We start from the raw sequence: 24,767 nt of genomic DNA on the forward strand, positions 1-24,767 counted from the left end.
TTCCAATATTCGGTCTATGTTCACACTACTGCGTGAGAAGCTAAATGAGGTTATGGGTCCGATGACATTTGTACTGAGGAAATATGTGATGATGTGTGCAATTGAAGTAGCCTATTTATCCAACCTTGAAGTGGATTTAAGAGAGAGTGCTTCTCCTTCACGTAAGTACAAGAGGTAAATTCCTCGATTCCACATCCAAATACCCCTTGAAATAGGCCAATGTCTCCTCCGAACCCAGATTCCCATCTAATACTCCAGCTGTAAAATGGGGGGGGGGGAAAAAAAAGGACAGAACGTGCTGCATAAAAGCGCCTTTGCTGATGCGAGACGCCGGGTTTCAATTCCGTTCCACGGGCTTGAAGATGATGCTGCATCCCAGATCTAGTAATGGGAGTTGAGAGTGTTTGCTGTCTCTTGTGTGTGTGTATGTGTGTGTGATGGCTCCAGAACGCCAAGCAAAGTATGTGACCCATGTGACGAAGAAATCGTCGTAAAGAATGTGGCTGGGAAGAAAGACTTCTTCCCCAAGTGAGACCCTGAAGTCTCACTTACACGATCACGAGCTGAAGAATTGTCTCCCACTACATAATCGTGCACGCCCCGACGGTTCGACCCCGCCTCCGACCGCCGTTGCCGCCCTCTTCCTCGTCGGCATGCAACATTTGCGCCTCTCTCGCCCTCCGTCTGCGCCGGCGGTGACCGGCGCCCGTGGTCCCGGCTTCCTCGCTCGCCTGCATGTAATCGGCCCACCGGTGCTCGAGGCGGTTGGCGGCGGCGAGGTCCCCGCGCAGCACGCGCTTCATGTGCTCGTCGACGGTCATCTGGAACTTGTAGAAGCACTTGAGGCCAATGGCCTCGGACGCGTAGGCGAATTTGCCAATCTCGGCCATGGACGGCTTGGACTGCGCATTGCGGAAGAGGACCTCGCGGATGCCGGTCCAGGTGACGTTTTGGCAGTCGTAGACGACCATGTGCAGGCCGACCTTGGGTTTCGGCTTGACGGCGTTGCTCTGGGAGCGGTTGCTGACCATAAAGGCCGCCTCGGCGAGGACAAGGTCGCTGATGCGGGTGTTGTCGAGGTCGATGGCCCGGAGGCTGACGCAGTTCTTGACGATGGGGAGGACGCCGCTGTCGCCGAGGTTCTCGCAGTAGCTGATGGAGAGGTGCTCCAGCCACGGCGCGCAGGGTGCCTTGGCCAGGTGTTCTGACAAGAGGGCGTTGGTGAGGTCGGAGAGGTCTTCGAGCTCGATGTGCGTGAGGCGCGGAGTCGATGCGAATATTGGCTCCAGCGCGGCGTCCGTGAGGGCGGTGCAGCCGGACAGGCGCAGGCCCTGGAGATCCGGGACATTGTATCCCAGAGCCTTGACGCCCTGTGAGGTCAGACGGGCGCAGCGGCTGAGGTCGAGGTGACGCCATTTCCTCGGGGGAACGATCGGTCGGTCCGTGAGGATATCGATTTCGGGGTCTTCGCCGTGAACCATGACCTTGAGCGCGCGGTCGTTGAGCTCGGCACAACCGTTCAGAACCAGTCTTTCCAGCCTGTTCGTCTTGTATATCGTTTCGGCGACCTCGAGATTGTCGAATCCTCTGACCTCTCCCGCTCTCAAATCCTTCAACCTCGGACACCCTTCGATCACTGCCTTGATACCTCTCGCGTCCATATGTACGCACCATGACACGTTGAACATCTCCAGCTGCGGACATGACTCGGCAATGATTTTGCACGACATGTTGGTAACCGCTGTCAAACCAGTCAAATTGAGCTGAGCGAGCTTATCGTTCGTTCTCAACAGGCTGTGTAACGTGTTGCGCTGGAAGTTGCGGCATCCCTCGAGCGTCGCGTTCACCAAGTTCTTGCAGGCCTTGACGACGACCTCGGCCCTCTTGTAGTGTTCGACCTGAACGCAGCCCCTGAGGTTGAGGTCCTTGATGAAGGGCCCAGCGGCTACGATGATTCTTGCAAGAGATTCGGCGGGGATGATCTGGTAAAATTCCGTGGCGTCAAAAGACGTCCAAAGTTGCCCATCGAAGCAGATCTTGTGGAAAGTCTTGCTAACTCGTGAAGCTCGTACCAGCTGTTTGGGTGATAGGTAGGAGAAGATGTGCACGCGCATCTCGTGGGGCATGTTCTCCCAGAAGTTGAAGCCACGCTTGGGGACCGCGGGGTTGGCGACCTGGGCTTTATTCGTCGTCCTTAAATCGGATGGGAGTCCAATGGTTTGGGCACCCGGGGATTGCGTAGTAGGGAAGACATTGTCGACCCGGCGAATAGCAAGTCGGCCATCAATGCCTACGAACTGAATGATTTCGCTAGATGGTGTTCCTGGAACGGAAGATGAGGCACTGGCATAGCCTGATGCTGTTGCGCCTGCGGGGAAGTAAGAGTCGCCAGTGAAAGAGGTCCCCGCGGTTGAGGGTCCTGCCAAGCTCACGCAGGAAACATTGCCCCTCGGACGTTGAGGATTGCTGTGTGATCTAGTGCGGCCACTCCTCGCCAACGAAGGCGAGGACGACATTCGTTGCACACCACAGAGCACGCGGTGTCGGCCTTTGGCTTTTCCTGATGGGTTTGAAAGGCCTGGGCCTTGCTCATCAACGACTTCCATAGGAGCCGGACCGGCGGGGAGTTCGATGTCAGCCATAGTGAAGACTTGACCAAGTGGGATAGCTGGTTAGGACAAAACGCCTATAGACAAGGAGCAGAAGGCGTCGAATAATTCTGTAAATTCTTGCCACAGTCAAACTGCGACTGAGTCCGTTTGCTCAGAGTTGCGCAATTTCTCCCCGTATTGTCTTTGTTGGCGAGGTTAGGTAGCGCGGGGCAGTGAAGCTGAGCTCGGTGGTCCACGTCTTAGACCCGGTGAGTTGAGAAAAGCTCGGGACGGTCGGCGGATGGTCCTATTTCATATTCGGCGTCGCAAGAGAGAATCGCAGGCACACAGAGAAACAGACGAAAAGACAGGCCAAGTCTCTAGGAAGACGGATGAGACATGAAGCGCGAGTAATCGGGGAGAGGTTATGGTCTTGAAGGCTTTCGGTTCTCTTAGAGGGGGGTCAGGATGGAGGGGTGGCCAGGGTCCAGGGATTTTTGGTGGAGATCTGCTATCTGAACGGGTGTGAGCCGGCTATCGATAATGGAGGTCAGCCGGTGCAGGTAGCGGGGTGTGGAGCCTCAGAAGGCTGGAGAAAGGGGACCTTACGGGTTGGGGCGGAGCACATGGCACACCGGAGACTCAAGATATCATGGCCTCTGATTCCTGTGTGGAAGGTCACACGAGCAGGATGTGTCTGGGACACGCACAAGGCTGCGAAGAGCAAGAGAGATAGAGAGGATGGTGAGAGGGTGGCAGTTGAGGAAGAGGAGAAGAGGTCGGCCGATGGAGGGGCTAAAAGAGAAAGAACAAGAAAAAAAGTTGTCGAGTCGAGCGGAAACAAAACCACTCACACATGGAACGACCGACACAATACTGTGGTAGACCGCACCGAAGGCCGGGTAAGGGGAGTGAGTAGGAGCTTAAAACGCGCTCTGGACGGAAGCACAAAACGGCCCTCACACCCCCCAATCCCATCCCATCTCATCCCACCATCCATCCCCTTTGTGTCGGCGAAACAAGGACCCTCCTTATCGATGGACACCGATGGGTCCCGGGTTCGCCATACATAATGCCCATCACTCACACCAACGGGTCAGTCTGACGGTCGACAGTGCCCGTAAATGCCTCCAGGGCCAAGGGTCTGAAGATGGCCACTGGCGATGTTCTCGTGTCTCTCTACCTTGCTTTGCTATGCACAAGCAGCAGGCTGTTCGGAATTTCGGCTGCTTGGAGCCAAGACTTGGGAAACAAAGTCCCCGCCGAAACGGATGGAGCTGGCTGGGATATTCTCACCTGCCTTTCTAGCCGGATCCAATAGCTCTGTATAGCTGGGGGAAAGGCATGGCGGCGGAAAAGAGTCTGGAAGCAGAAGCCACCGCCAGTACGAGCAAAGAGGCACAGTGAGGGCCAGGCCAGACCAGAGGAGGCAAAAAAAAAAAAAAAAAAAAAGGCAAGGCATGGGAACTCAGAGAAGTCGACAGTAGCGGCCGAAACGCAAGAAAGATACCTCTGCCGTGAGGTATCCACATGGTGCATCGTGCGGGGCCCGTGGTCCGGCGCAAAGAGCGGGCAGGTGGGGGAAGGACGAGGGGGAAAGAAGGAGGGGTCCGCCCGGAGTGCAGACAGGAAAGCCCTCTCCTTCCTCGATGTTACCCTCTCCAATCGTTACGGGCTGCTGGTGAATAAAAATGGATCACAGAAGATCCTGACTCCACTTTACACAGCCATTCAGACCGCTGCTGACTGACACCGCACTTGCCCCCCAAGACCCCCAAGAGACGGGAGCGAGAGCATGACATGAGCACTTGTCCAAGTCACCTTCTTCCTTTTCGTGGCACCATCACCATCCCTTATCCCGCCATTCTTTCAGTCAACTGACGTGCAATCCGACGAGACATATTCCTAGAAGCAATCTATCTGCCTTATCATCACCGCCAGGTCATGGTACGTCAGCCACAACACGGCTCGTCGACCATACCTCGTTCATGCTCCGAAAAAAGACACACCATGTCCTGCTGCATTCAGCAACATATTGCAGGGTCCTCCGCCTCTTGAGGGTCTACAATAAGCAGGGACCTGAACACCAGATCTGCAGCACGAATCCTGAGCGGTACCCAACTGTCCCTAGCTCGCTAGAGTGTTGGCTGGACCCTTGAACTCTTGAACGCACTTGGTGTGGTGTATCCAAACCGACTAGCAAGTTGCAGCACGGCACCGCCGTTTCTATCATTGCTCATTGGAGGAACTTGCCTCTCACTTCTCCAACCGCCATCGCCCTCGCCGGGGCGTTCAAGGCGTCTTTCCGCTTACTGTCTGCACGGCCGCGGCGCCGTCTCTCGAGCCCGTCAGAGCATTCCCACAGTCCGTTCTTGGACCACTTGCGTTGCGGATACTTTTGTCTCTTCTCCATCTGAAGTCGTCGTTGTTGGGAACAAGTTGCCGATTGTCCGACTCAGGGAAACAACTACACGCGAAACTGGCGGGAACGAACTGACTCGTCAAGATACAAGGCCAACCAACGTACGGATATGCCAAGCTCAGATTTGGCAAGACGTTTTGTTTCTGATCGATTTCGGTCAAGGAACATGTGGTTGGGTAAGAGGCAAGCACCTGGGTCGGTTGCTGCTTTGAGATACCTTTCCTCGTGCCAACAGTGAACACTGACATGGAGCATGTCTTTGGTGTCCCAGCCTCCCCGCAGACGGCATTCGACCCGACTTTTGCACCCGACTTTTGCCTGTCGGGGGAGAATGCCATTTTGGCGGCCGAACCCCGTCTTTTTCTCTCTCCCTCGCTCTTTGCCATGGCTGCATCCGAACAACCTTAGACGGGGAACATTCGCTGGAACCCGAGTTCGAAGGTTTTGGCGGGGCTAGCACTCCCGCTCCACGTTTACGAGAGACACAGTGATAATCGGATCCGTCTTCAGGATCCTTTCTTTCTGAAGATCCTCGCCACAGCTCTTTCGAGGGCTCCAAGACAGCCGTGAGGCTGGTAGGTAGCTGCTTAAGATGCAAGCGGTGCAAATCTTCCGCCATGATCGGTCCCGATCCTGACCCGTCGGTGGGACAAGCACTGTTCGTCTGAAGCTTGGCCGAGGCTGACATCGCCGCGCTTTGTTTGGAAGGCACATGGTCTTCTTCCTAGCTGGTCGATTTTGCAGTCTTGGCAGGGTCGCAACTCTTTGGCAGATCTGCATTCAGATCCATCATGGCAATCTGACACTACGATCCTGAACACGTTCACGAGTTTTCCACGCCCTGGCCCCGTTTTGTCAATGCAGCGGCTCTAGCACCACTAGACACACATTCGCTTGGTCGCCTGATGCAGCTCAACCCGAAAATCGGAATTCTGCGTACCGTCATGACATATCATGCGACCCGGGTACGAGATAAGAACGTAGCAAGCGGTGAGCCACGCGACACCTCGCCACAAACTCTGGTTATCTAAGAAGATCGCAAAGCATGCTCTCGTACAGAGAGAATGCTCTTCTCATGCCGCTCTCTTGTCTCGGTACCCTCCCCAAGATACGACTCTACCGCTCATGGACTCCTTACCAAGTGGTCTCCGTTATGTAGTCTGGTGACCGGCTGTCTCAAGCCCGATCTGTACAAGAGCTACACTTTGAGGCAGATTGACAGTTTCTCGGCTACGCAAATCGCGAATTTGTCAAACTAAACGGACGATGCTTCGCTATCTTGGATGCGACAGAGACAAATCGCGTCCGCTCACTCATACCTGGATAGCGAGTGTCACAGCTTTGATGCAGAACCCGAGCCGTAGATCGGTCGTGCACTTACTCTCTCAGCTTACCTTGCCTCGGGACGAAAGGAAAGCTTTACTACTAGCTGCGATGGTCAATATAAACCACGTGCTGCTTATGTGCCTACCTTGCAATTGCCGATAGCTTCCGATAAGATAACAGACACGCATGTGTTCTGGACCGACCGCCAGAGGTACCAGAGCTTAGGTACTTAGGTAGAGCAGCTCATGGCTAATATGTTCCGGTAACTTGGTTACAACGGGAAACGACCTCGAACCCTGCTAATATCTTGGCAGATAATGCCAGCTCGTTCACTTGATTTCCGACTCTCCCGCAGCGTCGTCAAGGTTGTGTAGACTCGTTGGTGGTACATGCGAAACCGAGAAGGAGACAAAAGAAAGTCGCTGTGCTGTCACAGCAAGCTTGACGGGATTGATTTTCTTCGATTCCAGCTAAAGAGAACGCCAAATGCCGGGTTGCCGGCAAACCTGGAAAGCGACCATGTCGCCGAAATTCTCGTCATCAAATTGCCCGTGTTGCTCACCTAGCTATCGTGCCAATCATGATTCAGCGAGACGACAACCTACCTAAAGCAACGAGAGGAACAATGAATTGCCGTCACGATTCCAGCAATACTGCGTTCGCAATGACATTATCTAACCAGTCAAGACCATGGCCTTGTCTCTGTTCGTACCTTGAGCCGACTTTCCGTGAAGAAGGAAGTACGGCTCAAGCATAGACCCAAAGATAACTTGGTGAAGGGCACTGACGAGGCGCCGCTTATTTATTGACTCGAGAATCGTCATGATCCAAATGGCCAGCTTGCCAATGTTTTCCTTCCTGATTTTGTTCAGAGGCGGGTAAGCAAAAGCTGATAATGTCAGGGAGGTACATCAACTCCTCAGTCGCTCTAATGAGGTTGCTTACAACGGCCCTGGCTCTTTCATTTCCGGCTTTTGCGATTCGAATCGATGGTGTTGATGAAGAGGTTCACAGATACCTCTATTGGAGAACACGCTGCTCTGTGCTTGATATGTAAAGCATGGTAGATTACAACTTGGGTCTGGGCAGTTAGCAGGTTGCGTTGCCACTCATGCTACGCCTTGAAAAAGATATCAACAGGGATTTGCCCCGTTGTTCTGGTGGTTGGTGGGCGGACGACGGAATGTTTGTTTTTTATCGTCGGCAGCTATTAGCTGGCTTATCTTTTCCCTGCTCATCCGTTTTCTCGTCTCAATTCCGGCGGTTCGGCAGGAGAAGAGCGTCGATAACGTTTGTTTCGGATGGCGAGTAGGACAAGTCGAACGTGGAGAGTCTGCGGATAAGAGGCATTGCCCAATGAGTATCAAGCATGTTTGGGAAGCGTTGGGCGGCGGGCCACTCTAGGTGATGATGGCTCAACAGCGGCTTCAGTCAGGCATTGGATTGCCGGCCTTGGCTGCGGCAGTGTGACGTATTCTGGGATAAGGTATGCTGTCCCTTTCTTCGCTGGTGTTCTCCCCGGGAGATTGGGGCCGCTCAATGTTGACGTGGTGGGTCCACCGCCAGTCCAGCTGAAGAGCTTTGCTGCTTCACGTGCATGTTCCCTCCAGGTTTGCTTCAGGTGAGGTGGTGGATAAAGTGAGTGAGTGAGTGAGTGAGTGAGTGAGTGAATGTGAGATGAGATTGAGCTTCAGCATGAAGTGAGGTGTGAGCTACAGCTCGATGAATGTGAAGGGTACGGGCTCCAGGCGTGTCCCCCCACTTTGCGGCCATGTTTCCCAGGGCCACTGCCGCACGTTAAGCCCCCTCAATCAGTGATGCGTTTGCTTTTCGACGCTGTAAGTCAAGCTTGCAACTCATGTTGTGCGCCCACCAAAGCTGCAAATGACTGCGCGAGGTTCGGGATTCGAGAGGAGGTGTTTTCTGGAGAGGGAACAAGGGTTTTCACGAGGCTACTTGAAGCCAAAGGCGGGCGGTGCAGTGTAAGATAAAGTAGAAAGAAATACGCAGATTTGGTAGCAAAAGTTGTGTACTCCGTACGCAGATGCATCTCAAAATTTTCGATGACTGGAGGCAGAAAGTGGACTTGTGTTTTTTTCCTCCCCCGCCCTCTCTTCCTATCCCTCAGTCTCTATGGTTTTCCACCCCTCGTCCCCATTTCCTAAACCTATTTCTCTTCTACTTGTTCATCAAACATACTCATCCTAAAGCGAACCATCTCAACTTTGGCACCGAGCGAGCTTGTGCTGCCCTCTGTCCCGTCGTCCTTTCCCTCGTCTTTATCGCCCGCCAGCTCCGCCGCCCACGCCGCTCCCTCGTCCGTGACGTGCCACCACCCACTGTTACCTACAAGGCCCTCCGGCATCATTGGATTCGCTTGACGAGTGGGAAGTTTCCAAGCATTCGAAGGACCGCCCCTCACTTTTCGGACAAGCATCTGCCGCAACATTGTGGACTTTTGACCGAACCGCCCAGGACCGTGGACGCCACAGAAAACCAACCCCCGGGGCTTTCTGTCACCTTTCCAGCTTGTTGTCTTAGGTCATCTTGTATGATTACGGCAGACGATTCTTTCACGAGGCCAGCCGCACGTGGGTGTTAAAGCCAGTCACTCGCCTTGCCTTGAAGACGGACGACCACTCGCTTCTCTACGCCCCTCCCGCCCGCCCGTCCTCCTCTGCCTGACTCTCTGTCTTGTTGCGCTTGTCAACGGCACAGAACCAGAGTGGGATTTCGAGTGATTAAGGGAAGAGCCAAGAGACACATAGAGAAAGGGTAAAACAGATTGTACCCAAAGGCAGCCCAGCAGCACCTAGCACTCTGCACTCTATCCGTACCGGTTCTACAACACTCCAGAATCCAGAGTCCAGAGTTCAGTACCACCGAGCAGGGACATCCGGTTGCGGCATTGACACCGGCACTGACACTGGCATTGGCATTGGTATTGGTGCGCGCTGGCACTGAGGTGGCACTAGCACGGGACGGCGAGACGACTCACGTTCCCTTTCCTGGCCGTTCGGTGAGTTGAATTGGACCGGACTGGACCACCGCCAGAGCAGGTCCGCGTCTCTGCTTCCTGCTCCTGCTCCTGCTCCGTCTGTCTGTCTACCTGACTACGTTATTGCCGGATCTGCTGCTTCTTACTTGCTTGCATTTGGCCTGCTCTACGGATACCTTACCGTACCGCACCTGACTGGTACCACGACTGCTTTGCTGCTTGCTACACGGACCAGCTTCTTCAGCTTCACCTTCACCTACAATCTCTCTCTCTCTCTCTCTCTCTCTCTCTCTCTCTTCCCGACCGCTTGTTGCTGGATCGTTCCATCAATCCTTCCTGAAAAGCCTCCCTCCCTCGTTCGCCTTGCTCTATTCTGGTCGGACCACCAGCATTGCAGCACCAGCGCCAACGCCAGCACCACCAGCAACCAAAGCAGAAAAACAAAAACGTTCCTTACTGCACACCCACCCGTCGAAAACTCCCACACTCTCATCCTTGTGGCAAACCTTGCCCACCGAGCCTGATCGATCTACCTAACTTACCTCACCACTGATTGACTCCCTGCTTCACCTTACCTGCCCGAGGTATCTTCTGGGCAGCAGTTCCATCCGTACCTCATTTACCTCCCACCTTAGCCGGAACAGCCACTGTCGTACAGCAGCACCATACCTTAACTACCTTACCTTTCGGCCAGCAACACACCTACCTACCGTCGGTACTGCCATTCGCTCTCTCCCACCACCACGTCCCAGAGCAGACGAGACCGCACCCCGATACCTCCCAGAACGAACCTCGCTCCTCGACCCCGCCGAATCCGAGCCTGCATCGTCGAATCCGCCTCTTGCCCGCATTTACTTAACCCTGACATTTGCCCGAGTCGACTGCCTATCTTTCTTCAACTATGCTACAGACGCATGGGGGACCTCACAACAATGGTACGTCCTTCGCCCACCCAACACAGAGCCCGCCTCCCGTCTCTCTCTCCTCCTACCCACGAAATGTTCCTCCCTCTCTAACTCATACCTTTCCATGGCTCGCAGGCACCGATTCACATCACGAAGAACCTCGCGGAAGGAGCAGAACCCCGACAACACAGCTGCAACTCCCCAAGAACCGAAGCACCGGAAACCTCGCCGTTATAACCGACGACAACAACACTGGCCGCGGTCGAATGCGGTTTTCCTTCGATGCCGGATCTGTCGCAGATGGCAGCGACCATGCGCCACCAAGGTTGGTTCTTTCACAATAATTACACCATGATATTCCTCGAACGGCAAAGCTGTTGAGCTTATTGTGAGCTCATGGAAGAGTCGGGCGTTGAAGAATGCCAAGGCAAGCGTCTGGGCAACGAAACAGAGGGGCCTTTGATGTTTGGGATGCGCCTGGTCCGCGTGAGCACATCACGGCATGGCTCAAGCCACTGCCAATGGCCAATTCCAAGTGGGAGTCGAGTGCAAAAGCAACCCGAGAATTGGTGTTCCGGCAAAGGAGGCAGTAACAATTTGAGTGTGGCTTTGCTTGGCGATAAGCTCGAAGGATGTCACTTACGGGTGCGGCTGCACCACTTAGGATGTCACCAGGTGGCAACTGGGCCATCACATGGCAATCTATAGTCATTTGAGGCATCATCGTGCTGACAGGCCTTTTTCCAGTCATAGATCCTCCATTGTAACAGACCACGACCATGGCCTCGGTCTTTCCGGATTGCGACGAATTCGACAACAACCGTCTTCGCGAGCTCCCTCCGCAGCCCCTTCCAGAAGCTCCTCCATCGGTCTATCGAGGTCAACATCTATGACAACACTGCTCGCGAACCCTCCCGGCATGCCGTTTAGCTCCCATCCATCGTCACCCAATTTCTCCGAAGACCTCTCCCGCTTCCCCTCCGAGTCATTACATTCCTTCTCTTTCGCCCACCAGTCCGAGGAGTATATACATAACCGGCAAAATGTCCTCAAGCGATCCATAGAATTTATGAAAGACCGGATGGGATGGTCTGTTTCACCATCCAACGTTGCGCTTGCGAGCGCTCAGGCAAGGGCCTCTGGGGACGTCGAGACTCAGAACATGCTGGACTTGTTGGCTAGGGCACAACTTGTCGGAGCGGGCAACCTTCCATCCATGGATCAGTCCATCCTCGGTCCTTTAACCGGCCCCCCGCAAGTTTCGGGGGAGAATCTCTTTGAAGCGAACTTCATTCCTCGAACATCAAGCCCTGAACCCTTTCAGTCTCCCAGTCAGTCTCCCACTGCGACCCAATTTGCAACATTCCCCCCGAACGACCGACCGTCAATAAAGCAGCAAGATGAAAATCAGAAAGTCGCCACGGGAGACAGTGAGTCAGAAAACTCGAGCAGGACGCCGACGAACGAGAGTGGAACAACTGCAAAGACATCCCCGCCGCCATCTCGAAGACTTAGCCTGAAGCGAACGCTCACAGATACACTACCGGTCTCGGTTCATCAGCAGCTTATCGACACCATGGCACAACCCTATCTGGCAGCTCAAGAGATGCTAGCTTCCCCAACAACCGCAAACATGCCAAGTGCACTTGGCCCGGCTGTGCATGGACACTCGACACGGTGGGTCCCAGCAGCGCAGGCCATTTTCACAACAGAGTCAAAACCGCCATGGACGATTATCGCGGCCAACGACCTTGCTTGCTTGGTTTTCGGGGTCACAAAGGCAGAAGTGCGGCGGATGGGTATTTTGGAGGTCGTTCAAGAGGAGCGGAGAGATTGGTTGGAGAAGAAACTGCTGCAGATGGATCCTGAAGACACTATCAAAGAGGCGGAAGATATTCCGAAAACAACGACGCCTGCGCCAACGGCTTCGGCTGCTTCGACAACGTCAACGTCACTTCTGGGCGGACGAGGTGGAATTACGGCACAGCTCTTGAGCAAGCCAAACTCCAGATCACAGCCCCCGAAAGTGGTCACTCGCAAGGCACAAACCGTTCACAGTGGAGATCCCAGTCCGCCCAAACTCAGAGGAAGCTCACGACACCAAAGCAGTCGGTCAAGAGGCGTCCTTTTATGCGGTGACGTGGTTCCAATCCAGAAACGAAACGGTGCGACGGGCTCCGCCAGTTTGTGGGTAAAAGAGAAGCGGATTGGTCTCATTTGGGTCCTTGAGGAAATCCACGAAGATGTAGCTCAGATTGAGCTGGACGACGACGGCATTGTCCAGAAGATTTCAGGAGCCACAGCACCAATTTGGGGCTTTGAGTCACTGAGACCTGGCGTGGATATCGGCAAGCTGATCCCACGCATTCCTCGGCAAGGCATCGACCCTCGCACTGGCGAAGTAGACTTTGCGCAGATTGCGAGGCGTAAGTTTTTCACATGCCCAAACCCAAGCAAAGTCAACATTCCCTGCAGCGTCGAGCAAGTACGGGGCAAGACAGAGCTGCGCGTCTCGAGCTTCCCGCACATTGCAGGGATCATCGTCGTGGACCCAGAGACTCTGAAGATTCAAAGCTCAAATTCGGTCTTCTGCGGCGCTCTGTTTGGCTACGAAAAGCCCGACGGCATGGCCATTGACTCTTTGGTGCCCGACTTTGAGAAGATTCTCCATATTCTGACGGAAGAGGACGGTGTTCAACTGCAGGATGGGATTGTGGTGCCAGAGCACAGCTTCCGCCGGGCGTCGGCGATTCTGGGTCTTCGGGAAAATCGCCCCGATGCGGCTGCGAGTTTCTTGCGGCCGGACGGGGTACCCGGAAAGCACAGGGATGGGTCAGAGCTCAAGGTTGACGTGCAGATGCGGGTGGTCAGAAGCGCAAAACAATCTACCGTAATCCAAGAAACCGTCATCGAGGACGAGGACGAAGACAAGGACGGGGACAACCAGGACGACTCTTTCTCTGTCACCCACTCAGAAATGGTCTTCGCTCTCTGGATTACTTACTCCAGGCACATGCACGCCGCCCGGTCAACGCTCGGTGTGACGTCGGCGTCCGCCTCTGGAACGACGACTCCCTTGCATCAGCCATCTCCTGGGCAGACACCGGCGCACACCCCACTGGAGATTAGCTCGGATTCCGACGAGCCAAAACCTCGAGAGTCTTCGTCGTCGACGGCATCTGCCATCACCAAACAACTCAAGGAAGTCGCGATGACGGCCGCTGCAAAGTTGACCGGTTCACAGCGTCCCACGGACAAGAAGCAGGAAAAACCATCCGTGCCAAAGGTTATTGAGCCAGCACAGCAGAAAAAGTCCATTGATGACTTCCAGATCCTCGAAGACATGGGCCAGGGTGCTTACGGTCAGGTCAAATTGGCCAAAGATAAGAAGACGCAGAAGAAGGTGGTTCTCAAGTACGTGACCAAGCGACGTATTCTTGTAGACACGTGGACGAGAGATCGCAAGCTCGGCACAGTGCCTCTGGAGATTCACGTTCTCGACTACCTGCGCCGGCCCGATCTGCAACATCCCAATATTGTCGAAATGGAATCCTTCTTCGAGGACGAGGTCAATTACTACATCGAGATGGTTCCTCATGGATTACCGGGCATGGATTTATTCGACTATATTGAGCTCCGCAGCAACATGGAGGAGGCTGAGTGCCGTAGTATCTTCATCCAGGTTGCCAAGGCTATTGGCCATCTGCACACCAAGGCACTGGTGGTCCATAGAGACATCAAGGACGAGAATGTGGTCTTGGATGGCGAGGGTAACATCAAGTTGATTGACTTTGGAAGCGCAGCGTACATCAAGAACGGCCCCTTTGACGTATTTGTGGGCACTATTGGTAAGTCTTATAGCTTCCACTATATCGTGATTGAAACTGACGGGTTAGATTACGCTGCTCCCGAGGTACTCGCTGGCAAGCCATACGGTGGCAAGGAGCAAGATGTTTGGGCGCTCGGAATTTTGCTCTACACGATCATCTATAAGGAGAACCCGTTCTACAGCATTGACGAGATCATGGACCGAGATCTTCGAGTCCCATGGACGATGAGCGATGAGAGCATTGACCTGGTGAGGTGCATGCTCAACCGGGATGTGGCTGCGAGATATGACATCAACCAGGTTCTCGCGCACCCTTGGTGCCAGGAGGTTGACGAGGAGTGAAGGACACAAACGAATTGATGATGGAGGGAAGAGACATGAGAGACGGGTGGAAAGGGGCCGGCCGTACGGTACGGCCATGGAGCAAAATTTGGTCAAGATACCCTAAAGAGCAATCTTGAACAGCACGGCTTTTCGTTCTGAGGCGGAGCCGGATGTGCTTAGAGAGAGAGCCATTTGACGCAACAAGACGAAATTTTCTTTTTAGCTTTTTTTTGGTTGTTGTTTTTCGATCCGGGTCCATGTGACGACTCTGAGGGTAAAGTTAAAACGACGACAACCGACCCCACCCCTCGGTCATGGGTCTGCATGGTGCTCCGGTGTGGTCTGGGGACAAATTTCAGCGCAAAGAACAGAGAGCTTATAGAAAGATACTACCTATGGCTTGGGGGCCCGAACTGGGGTAACGGAGAGAATGGCGTTATGAATAGGAAATACAAAGTATGCTTTTTGTGTTCATGATATGGGTATCTTGTGGATGTCGATGTATTTGGGAGAGTGGGGTGCTGTGTATCTATCAGTCAAGCTTTGATTATGATTCTGATTCCTGGATCGATTCCCTTAGGATGTGGATGAAGCTTGGAGGAGGCATGGTGGTGGTGGTAGCTGTGTGGCTTGATGCCGGCTTGTGCGAATTGTCGCATTGTATCTGATCCTTTTTCGTGGGGCCTAGACACGAGTATACGCGCTCTCTATATATATATCCTCCCGGTTCTCGAGTATGTGTTCTGGCGGTTCAAGCGGACCTATATGCGTCGTGCCATTGTGTGTCCTGGGTGCTACTGCCCATCCACTCATGCCAAGTGGTGGTATTCGAGCGATAGTAAGCCCCCTAGGAACGGAGGATGAGGTTTTCTATATTACAAGAGGCTTGCTCGGCATCGATTTATATCTGCGGTGTATTCACCTTTGAATATCATCTAACCTGGGAAGAGGAAGGAGGACGGGAGGTTGAAGTTGGGGTAAAGTGTGGAGGGAATTTAGTGTCGGTCAGTAGGAATGACGACCCCATGGCGCACCTTCTGCGCGCTGTTTACGATGGAATCGTGGCGTACGTGCGGTGATGAAGGAGAGACTCATCGCTCCATGAAGTTCGGTATCTGAATGAGCCTGGGGCTCGAGTTTATAAACAGATCCATTCCTAGGATGTTGAGGGGGTGAGGGGGGCAAGGCGATTGCTCCTTACCCACATCCTCCAACAATCTACCTTATTCGCATCGGTTCAAGAAATGATGAGGAAAATCGCCTTGAGAACTCGTCTATTTCGATTTTGATTGTAATTGTCTAGTGAGGGGCTTCATGCCGTCTTATGCTTTGGAGATCGGCACGAGAAAGAGATCGACGGGATGCGAAAGCGAGACCTGCAGGGGGTAGGAAAGCTTGGTTTTGACTCTCTCTTTTATTCTTTTTAGAATTCTTTTGCTATGGGGTTCTACAAGATGACAAGGTGTTACTTTTGATGATGGGCTGGTCAAATGAAGCTTCGAAATATCGTGTTCTGGGAACCTGGTCGTGCTTGCGTCGTGTACTAGCCACGGTGAACCGCTATTCGACAAAAAAACACGGCGTTGATGCATATACTCAAATTTCCCATTCATCACTGACCGCTTTCAAATATCTAATTTGGACACGAAGGGTTAGTGGCTTTTGCATGGCCGAGATTCAAGCTCGAATCGTGGTCAGGTCGCGTCTCACAGCTACCAGAAGCTGACAGAAGTCATACTGACGGAAGTCTTGTGAAGCATCGTTGAGACCGGGGTCCCTAATCAACAAATAGGAGCTGGATTCAGTGAGATTCTCAAGTATTTTGTGGTATAATTTCGGTCCTGAGTACCTCAAATCTTTCCGCTCTTCATCTCCAAAAACAAGACTTTTAACCACCGTAGTAGCCACCACCAATGGGTCTTCCGATATATCCGCCTCCGACTCTACCACCGCCAGTACGTCCACAAGCTCGCCTTCCGAACCCGTTATGCTCCATATCTCTAGTCTCAAACTTGGCCTCGTCGACCTCGAAAGGGAACCTGGCGTTCTGTCTCTCGATCGGGTCGGCGCTGTCGTACAGGTCCGTCTTGAGAGGGTCGACAGCACTGCCGACGGGGATGGAGTCCTCTTCGCTGAAGAACATGAAGAAGGTGTCTGCGGGCTTGGTGCCGTCGCAGTTGGCGTCCGCCACGACGACGTTGTTTTGGTCGGCGCAGTAGGTTTTGGCGCCCTCGGCGACGCGGGCGACGAGGATGGCGGCGGCCAGGGACTTTAGGCCCGGCAGGGCGACGTGTTGCCGCTTCATTGCAAAAAGAATGAAGTTGCTGTGTGTGTATCTCTTTGAGATGTAATGAGTGTGAGAGAGTTGGGCTTCCTTTAAAGAGAGTGGTGAGCTGGAGAGAGGTTTTGCGGGCTCAGCTGGGGAAGGAAGGCATCGGGGTTATAGATGTGGATGCTGAGCGCTTCAGCCTGTCACTTATAATGCTGATCCTCACTTGTAAAAGATACGAGCCGCTCGCAACTCGAAGAGTTGAAGTTCATAATACAACAAGCTTTAGAAAAAGTGGCAACCAAGTTTCCAAACTAGACCCAGGGCTGTAATACTCGCTTCATCATGGGAGCCTATACTTGGATTCATCAATTACACACACTGGGGGAAATTTGACTACGGAGCCTCCGAGTGCGGTTTCATCGGCCTTTAGTGATCAATCTCGACTTCCGTCGGGCACTTCGGCAGCCGGTGGGTTGGCTGTTGAGGCTGACAAGTGACCTCGTGGTTAGCGTGGTAGGTTTGACGATTTCCCACTTATTCGCGCGAACAAGCCAACCGGTACGCTGTTCTCTAATGACGTTGGGCAGTGGAAACGTGAGCACGGTTTCTTTCACCTTTCGACTTGAGCGTGGATAAGGTAAATTCGGCGCGCAACCGATCAATTAAGCTTTTGGCTACGCCTCTGCTCCAACCACTTACACGACTCAAGCCAGGGGGGATCGTCATTTCCGAGTATACGGCGAGCGACTCAAGGAAGGATTTGTATTTCGAGTTGATTTCTAGGGACCCCGTCCAAGGGTAATTGTGGCAACTCAGGACCTACAACTCTAAACAAGAGTCGACTATTCGTCTTAATCATGGGATGAACACCAATCGTGCCAATCTCGTTCGCGCACATATATACTTGTCAGCAAGCGCAACTGCTCTCGTGTGACGGATGCCCCCTCTACGCTGATTCCCACCCAGTCTTGAGAACCGTTTCAGTCCAAGGCCTACCATAAAGCAGACCAGACCCAACTTCACAGTCAGTTCCCACCCACCCTGCTACGCAAGAACACATGAAAAGAAAAGAAAAGAAAAAAGCAGCACCATCTCAAAGGAAAAAAACCCAATAACTAACACATAAACCACCCAACACAGATGCGTCTCGCCTCACTCCTCTCCGCCACAGCAGCGGCCATGGCCGTCTCCGTCCAAGCAGGAGGACAATGCGCCGACAGGACGGCCAGCGGAGACGCCATCACGGGGTTCCGCTTCTCGCCCGGCTGCAACACCTGGCAGTGGTACTCCCGCGACAAGGGCACGACCATCACGCTCAACCCGGACTGCCAGCTGCGGCAGGCGTGGCCGAACCCGACGGCCGTCGGGTACGTGTGCATCCGGAACAAGTCGGGCGGTAACAAGTGCTTCGCGGCGCCAACGGCCGCCGACCAGAGCTTTTGCGGGATCCCGGCGGACTGGTGTAACAATATCGACAATATGTGGGGTTGGGCGTAGTCGTTCTGGGAGAAAGAATAGAATTTTCCGTGGATTTGTGTTGCTTGGTGCCTTTTATGTTGTCAGCTTCTTGACTACCTTGTGATACTTGTCATGTTTTAAGCATAGCGTCACACTGATAATAAAGATCACTTGGTCACCAACGATCCGTAAATCCCAGTCTATATTTTCCTTTTTTTTCTCCTGCGAGACACAATCATAAACGATTTTTGGTAGCACGTGCGGCAGCCGTATGAACAGCCAGACCACCAAAGCGCTTTTTTTCCATCCCCTCTCATATCAACCTAAAACAAGCGAACCCCAAACTCAGAGCCGACTTGATTGCCAGCCATGGTCACCTTCCAAGGAAACCTACTACAATGACACAGCCCGCCTCAGCTTAGACGTTGAGCTCGGCAGCGCCGGTGTTCTTGATGTACTCAGCGTAGGGCTTGATCTGCTCCTGGACGGGACCGCCCTCGCCGCAGTAGCGCTGGACCATGGTCGCGGAACGGCCGGTGAACAGGTTGGGGTCCAGCAGCTGGTCGATGGAGTCCCAGACGGGCTTGAAGTACTCGGTGGCCTTGATGCGCTCGATGAGGTCGTTCTTGCCGCCCTGCTTCTTGACGACGTCGGCGGCCTGGTGGGACAGGACGCGGATCTCCTCGTGGGCTTCTTGGCGCGAGCCGCCCTTGGCGACGATCTTCATGATGATATTCTCGGTTGCCTTTTGTCCATAGGGTTAGTGGCCGATCTGTGCGCGACTAACATACTTTTCAGGGGGTGTTTTGTAGCTTACCATGAAGGGGAGCTCTTCCATCACGTGGGCGCGGATGACCTCGGGGTAGATGACCTGCAAAGTGTGAGCGGTTGATTCCATAGTAGTTGAGATAGGCAAGTGCGTTGTCCTCTAGTGTAAGAGGGTCGAGCAGAAGGACCTACCAGACCGGACGTGACGTTGTCGAGTCCGAGAAGGATGGCATCTAGGCATGTTAGCACGTCTTCTCCAGCAGAGCGGTTGCCGTGGCGTCAGGAGCCACTCAAAACTCACCGGCCAAGAGGAACATCTACTGATGATTAGTGTCGCGTCTTCAGACTTTTAGGCGGGGTGAACTTACCTCGGGGATATCTATTCTTCGAATAGCAGAGTCGTCGAGCGTGCGCTCAACTGATCTGGTGTTAGCATGTTAAGATATTTGTCGGGGGCCCTGGGGCCTTGAGAGACTTACACCACTGGTCCGCGTACGTGTCCGCGAAGTTGGTAGGCAAAGAACGCAGCTAGATAGCGTCAGCATGAATACTCTTCTACGCTGTGTACTCGACCAACCTTGCGTCCGAGAGAGCAGATACGCTCGCTGCGCATGGGGTTTCTAGCAATGGTGTCAGCTCATTGAAGTGTGTCTTGGTCGTTGCTCCAGGCCTCCTGTGCGAGGATCCGGTGTGAACACGCGTGCCATCTGTTGAGCCCATGTAAGGGCGAAATAGGGGGAAGACGAATTGCGGGATGTTTCTACCTCTTGTACGCCCTGTGGTGAAGTCAGCATATCATTTCTTGAGCAAGTTAGGAATTAGACATACATTGCTGAAGAACCGATTTGGTCCTTCTCTGGAGACATTGTTAGCACGACATTCATGCAAAAGCCTTAACCCCCTTTCTTGAACTTCCAGCGTAGAAGTCCCCCAAATATGCAGAGATACAGGGGTGAGAGCCTATCAATTACTCACCAAAAGGCTCTTCCATCTCCTTGGAGTGGGCGAGGTGACGAATGTCATTGGTGATGTGCATGGCAGTCGCGCCCAAGCCGCAAATGGCGTTGCTGACGTCGAGATCGGTCTTGCGGGTGTATGTCTGGGTTGAGATGTCGTAAGTCTTGGGGAAGCCAGCCTTCTCACAGAGAAGGTCGTTGAGCTTGTCGATCTTGGCACCGTCACCCTGGAAGATCTCCATGAAGGAAGCTTGGGTTCCGGTGGTGCCCATCGCACCGCGGAAGGCCAAACGCTCGCGCGCGGTCTCGATGTTCTTCAAGTCCATGCACAAGTCCTGGATCCATTGTGCGGCGCGGCGTCCCACGGTAATGAGTCTGGACCGATTTCAGTGTGTGTTACTTGTGCAGGAATAGGGCGGAGGCTCACTGTGCGGCCTGGTAATGGGTGAATCCCAGAGTTGCGAGCCTGTAGGTTGGGTTAGTCACTATCTTAAGACGGAGGGCCTCGCAGACGGATCGTCCAAGGATTCGTGCCGATCCAACTGCTCTACCGAGCCTTAACTTACTCCTTGTGCTGAAGAGCGAACTGGGAGAGGTTGTGAATGACCTTAGCCAGCTTGGGCAAGAGAAGGTCCATAGCATTTCTGCTGGGTGTTAGTTTTCAACCTCTGAAGTCTCATTTCCTGCATTACCTCATCAGGATGAGCTCTGCGTTATCCTGGAGTAGTTCATGTCAGTCCTTGTTACAGTTCGAAGCCTCAGAGACTTTTCGACTTGTTTCAAGGGGCCTTGGAATAATGAGGCGGCTCCCTTGATGCAAGAGAACATCAGGGAACTTACAGTGACGAAGCAGCTCGTTGCCCCTATGTATGATATTAGTACGAAGAGAATATCACACATCGGGTACTCTACTGGAATCTTACCAAGGTGAATAATGCCGGCAGCGGCGGGCGCAACTTGGCCGAAAGCGTGAACGTCTGCGACCGGATATGTCAATATTTCATCATGATCCGTATAAGAGCATACGCCCAAACCACTTACGAGCCATCTGTGAAGAGCAGGTTAACATCATAGGAACTATTTACCCAAAATTGAACGAATTTACTCACCACGTCATGACGACGTCTCTTCTCCTCAACGGCAGCCACCTTGAAGTCCTCATCGGTCAATGTCAGGTGAGCTCTCATTTGCTCCAAAGCCTCTTCAGAGATTCCGTCGATGCCAAGCTCCTTCTCGCCTATAGCAATAAGATCAGCAATGAGTTTCGCCAGGAAGCTACAAAAAAGACTTCTTCACTCACTCTCGGCCAACCAAAGCCAGAGCTGTCTCCAGGTGGAGTGACGGTTGCGCTGGGAGAACAGCTTCTTGGCCTCCTCGCTGGCATATCTGCCATCGAGGGGCGTCTTGTACGTGTCAAGTCCGGACATTTTGAGATTTGTGTGTGTGGTAATTTTGAGGATATTCACGCCTTATACAATGAAGGAAAAAACTTCGCTATAAAATAGTCACTCTCAGAAAGTAAATGGACGAAAATTGTCCGGCGACTGGCACTGACATGACTTGGACCGATCGCGGGGTACTTTTTAATTGGGCAGGCGGTCGCAGATTTCGCAGTGCCCCGCAGCCCCACCTTAGGCCACCGACCCCTGCATTCTGTCGCTGCCCCTCCATCGCAGTTTCTGGGCTCTCTTACCTCATCAGGTACGAAGAGTGGTACTTTGGCTTGGCCCAAGCTTCCGCCATCGCCTTGTTCCTCTCCAGCCACCTCCAACCACAACAAGAACTACATCCCAATCCATCGCCAACCTGATCTCTTCTTATCGCGGTGAAGCTTTGGGATTCTCGAAGCCTTGGGGTGCCAGTCCCGCTGCTTCTGTTTGATTGTATTTTGCAGGTCTCAGGGGAGCATTGCCTCTTCTCTATAAGATGAGGACGCTCGATGAAGCCCAGTGAGTACGAGTCGCATCATCCCAGCTGTGACATCATGTTCACCGACTGATCCAACTCATAGGAAACGATGGGCCGAGACATTAAAACATTCTAGGAATCTGTCAGACTTGCAAAATGCAGTCAGATATAACGGGCCTTCCAGCCCGTGCATTTCGGGACTCCGATCAATTTGTTGGAAGGTCGGTGTGAACTTGGAAATTGATTTCATCTCAACTTGGAGCTGACAGCTTCTTAGGCATTCCTGCTGATGCCAGACGTTCCATCATCGGACTGGGTGCCTCGGCTTGCCGAATCGCGAAGTTTTTATTTAGAAAAACGAGATCACTTCTTGAAGTTTATCAAGCACCCCGAGGAGCTGGCCCAAGTCGCCGTTGATCCGTTGACGGACGATCCAAAGGTGAGTAGCATGAAGCCAGTGTCTCAGTTGCAGATCTTTAACTCAAATGTTGTCCAGTCACCGTGGAATACTGTTCGACAGGACGAGATAATTAGGGCTGAGATTGCACAAGACGTTCGCCGATTGCCAGATGAGCCATTCTATCAAGAGGAGCAGACGCAGACAATGATTATTGACGCATTGTTCGTGTATTGCAAGCTCCATCCCAATAGTGGTGGGTATCGTCAGGGTATGCATGAACTTCTTGCGCCCATCCTCTTTGTTGTTAATAAGGACGCGCTTGATGCCGCGGCTATCTCACCCATTGGCACCAATGTCAACACGAAGATGCTGGCCATGCTAGACTCTCTGTACGTTGAGCATGACGCCTTTGCCTTATTCTCTAAGATCATGGAAAGGGCAAGGGCGTTCTATGAAGTCCAAGACTCGATCTCAAGGGCAGCGATGGCGTCTGCTTCCAAAGACCGGGTGGAAACATCGGCCATTGTCGAGAAGAGCAAGCACATCCATGAGGTTTGTTTAGCCAAGGTCGATCCTGAGCTGGCGAACCATCTCAAAGACATTGAAATTCTGCCACAAATCTTCCTAATGTGAGTTGGACCGTATCTAGCCACCTTGACTTTCGACTTACACATTGAAGCCGTTGGATTCGTCTTCTCTTTGGACGGGAGTTTCCATTTGATGAAACGCTCGTGCTGTGGGATACCCTCTTCGCGGTCGATCCGTCTCTCAGTCTGATAGATCTAATTTGCGTTGCTATGCTTCTTCGCATCCGCTGGAGTTGTGAGTACTTTCTCAGTGTGCCCCAACGTAACTGAAGCTGATCAGTGCCAGTGCTCGAGGCGGACTACTCCGTTTGTTTGCAACTACTTCTCAAATACCCCGCTCCAGAAGCACCCCACGGGCCGCATACGTTTGTGGATGATGCGATGTATCTGAAGACACACCTCAATGTCTCAGGTGGCGTTTCGCTCCTCTTGAAATACACCGGGAAAATGCCCAGTACAACACAATCTGCTAGCAGTTCGAGGCCCACGACACCAATGGGCCAAGCTTTCTCATCTTTCAGGAATCGGACCAAGGGTGGCCAGTCACCAATTCCGTCTGCGAGTAGGTTTATCCAACAGCAAGGTGGTGTGGAAGCACTTTTTCAAGGCGCCGCCAAAAGCGTATTGGAGCGAGGCGAGAAACTTGGCATCAACCAAGCAGTACGAGACGCCATGGGCGATATCAAGAGAAACATGCAAGGGCTGAACGAAGTACGCTATCCTCCTCGGATGGCAAGGCAACTGCTTGGCGATGATTCGGCAGGCCAGGCCATCGCTGCCATTGAGCAACGGAATAAACTGCTGGCCAACATGTTAGACGAGACAGTGACAAGTCTCAGGTCGTTGGCTTCTACTAATCTAGAAGACAAGGTCAAGACGTTGGAGCTTGTTGAGGTAGCGGCTGCCAAGGTGCAATTTGTGAAGGTTTACTTGGAAGACCCGACGATTGAAGTACCAAATCTGGAGGGCTTCACCAGCCCACCACCGGAGGAGGCGAATACCGAGACCCTGATGGAAATAGACGCGAACGACAGTGCTGTGCTAGGGGCGGCGGTTGCTGCAGAGAGCGTGGCAGGCGTCATTTCGACATTGTCTCTGGATGATCATGAAAAGACAAAAACCCCGACCTCGAAAACAGCCATTCCCGACGTCATGGACATCACACAAGAGGCACCCGCCGACAAACCTGCTGAACATCCGTCAGCTCTGGTTTCAAGCCCAAAAGCTGACACACCTCGCGTGAAGCCATTGGAACGACCTCAACCGCCTATTCCAACACGATCAACCCTCGCCCAGTCTTCCTTCTCTTGGATGCTAGAACCAGACCAGTCCGCCCAGTCCGCCTCACCACCCAAGTTGCCCAAGTCGAGCTCAGGAGGTGCACACCGCAAGAAGCCGTCTGGGAATATCAGCAGGGAGCGCAACGCCTTTCTGTTTGGTGAGGTCGTCGCTGACTCCGAGGATCAGACTATGCCAATCAAGTCTGACGACATATTCGGACTACAGCCCATGGACAAGCCCAAGTCTCCCTTTCCGTGACAATCACGAGTAGAGAATTAGATGAAGAATTAATGATGATGAGCAGTGCTACAGGAGCCAGCTATGCGATGACTACGATGTTATGCTCGCGCAGAGATGCGTCGTTCTTATTAGATCGAGAGAAATAAGGCCGTTACAATATTGCACTATCGCCAGACTTTCCCAGTGAGAAGACATGCCATTCTTTTGGATTATGAGATATGATGATATCGACTAGGTGTTTGGTAGGATAAGTCAGCCTGTCCTGTCTAAGTTGACGGTGACAACAGATGTACATTCTCAATATCGTCACACTTGAGATTTCTTTCACTTTTCGTGGAATTACACCAACGCAGAACCATCAACCAGGCAGATTGTGGTAACCACCGGCCCCCCTCCCCCCCAATGGTCAAATTTTGGTGCTCGTCGTACCTTTATGACTCGAACGGCTGCCTTGGGTAGGTAGGTAACAGTGTGATGGGAAGGGGCGTTCTGAACGATGGAA

The 24,767-nt window shown here is 53.0% G+C and overlaps 6 protein-coding genes across 6 annotated transcripts; 3 read left to right on the forward strand and 3 right to left on the reverse strand.

Moving 5' to 3' along the window:
* Positions 1-84: 84 nt before the first annotated feature.
* Positions 85-3,438, reverse strand: HER10_EVM0000823 (F-box domain-containing protein). Its single transcript, XM_035470591.1, has one exon. It carries the CDS (start codon positions 2,640-2,642, stop codon positions 582-584), a length of 2,061 nt encoding a protein of 686 aa, XP_035335595.1. The 5' UTR covers positions 2,643-3,438; the 3' UTR covers positions 85-581.
* A 5,561-nt stretch (positions 3,439-8,999) lies between these two features.
* On the forward strand, positions 9,000-14,907 carry HER10_EVM0000934 (uncharacterized protein). Its single transcript, XM_035470699.1, has 4 exons — positions 9,000-10,272; positions 10,378-10,567; positions 10,990-14,090; positions 14,139-14,907. Exons 1-4 carry the CDS (start codon positions 10,239-10,241, stop codon positions 14,411-14,413), a joined length of 3,600 nt encoding a protein of 1,199 aa, XP_035335607.1. The 5' UTR covers positions 9,000-10,238; the 3' UTR covers positions 14,414-14,907.
* Positions 14,908-16,283: 1,376 nt separating this feature from the next.
* On the reverse strand, positions 16,284-16,700 carry HER10_EVM0010436 (uncharacterized protein; the record flags this gene model as incomplete). Its single annotated transcript, XM_035479896.1, has 1 exon — positions 16,284-16,700. One exon carries the CDS (start codon positions 16,698-16,700, stop codon positions 16,284-16,286), a length of 417 nt encoding a protein of 138 aa, XP_035336481.1.
* A 1,107-nt stretch (positions 16,701-17,807) lies between these two features.
* Positions 17,808-18,164, forward strand: HER10_EVM0001808 (uncharacterized protein; the record flags this gene model as incomplete). The annotated part of the gene is made up of 1 exon (XM_035471543.1): positions 17,808-18,164. One exon carries the CDS (start codon positions 17,808-17,810, stop codon positions 18,162-18,164), a length of 357 nt encoding a protein of 118 aa, XP_035335690.1.
* A 149-nt stretch (positions 18,165-18,313) lies between these two features.
* Positions 18,314-21,371, reverse strand: HER10_EVM0011113 (adenylosuccinate lyase). Its single transcript, XM_035480552.1, has 18 exons — positions 21,150-21,371; positions 20,959-21,086; positions 20,891-20,897; positions 20,773-20,826; positions 20,690-20,712; positions 20,542-20,567; positions 20,416-20,493; positions 20,277-20,315; positions 19,869-20,224; positions 19,722-19,749; positions 19,658-19,669; positions 19,471-19,513; positions 19,373-19,421; positions 19,262-19,311; positions 19,195-19,210; positions 19,086-19,126; positions 18,943-18,996; positions 18,314-18,870 (listed from the first exon to the last, which is right to left on the reverse strand). The coding sequence occupies exons 1-18, from the start codon at positions 21,274-21,276 to the stop codon at positions 18,544-18,546; spliced, it is 1,458 nt and encodes a 485-aa protein (XP_035336543.1). The 5' UTR covers positions 21,277-21,371; the 3' UTR covers positions 18,314-18,543.
* Positions 21,372-21,689: 318 nt separating this feature from the next.
* Positions 21,690-24,430, forward strand: HER10_EVM0007303 (WD repeat domain-containing protein). Its single transcript, XM_035476862.1, has 6 exons — positions 21,690-21,798; positions 21,861-21,978; positions 22,035-22,196; positions 22,254-22,786; positions 22,837-22,979; positions 23,031-24,430. Exons 1-6 carry the CDS (start codon positions 21,776-21,778, stop codon positions 24,281-24,283), a joined length of 2,232 nt encoding a protein of 743 aa, XP_035336210.1. The 5' UTR covers positions 21,690-21,775; the 3' UTR covers positions 24,284-24,430.
* The last annotated feature ends 337 nt before the right edge of the window (positions 24,431-24,767 follow it).

This window comes from Colletotrichum scovillei, assembly GCF_011075155.1.
Source record: "Colletotrichum scovillei strain TJNH1 chromosome Unknown Contig00003, whole genome shotgun sequence".
Classification (NCBI taxonomy): domain Eukaryota; kingdom Fungi; phylum Ascomycota; class Sordariomycetes; order Glomerellales; family Glomerellaceae; genus Colletotrichum; species Colletotrichum scovillei.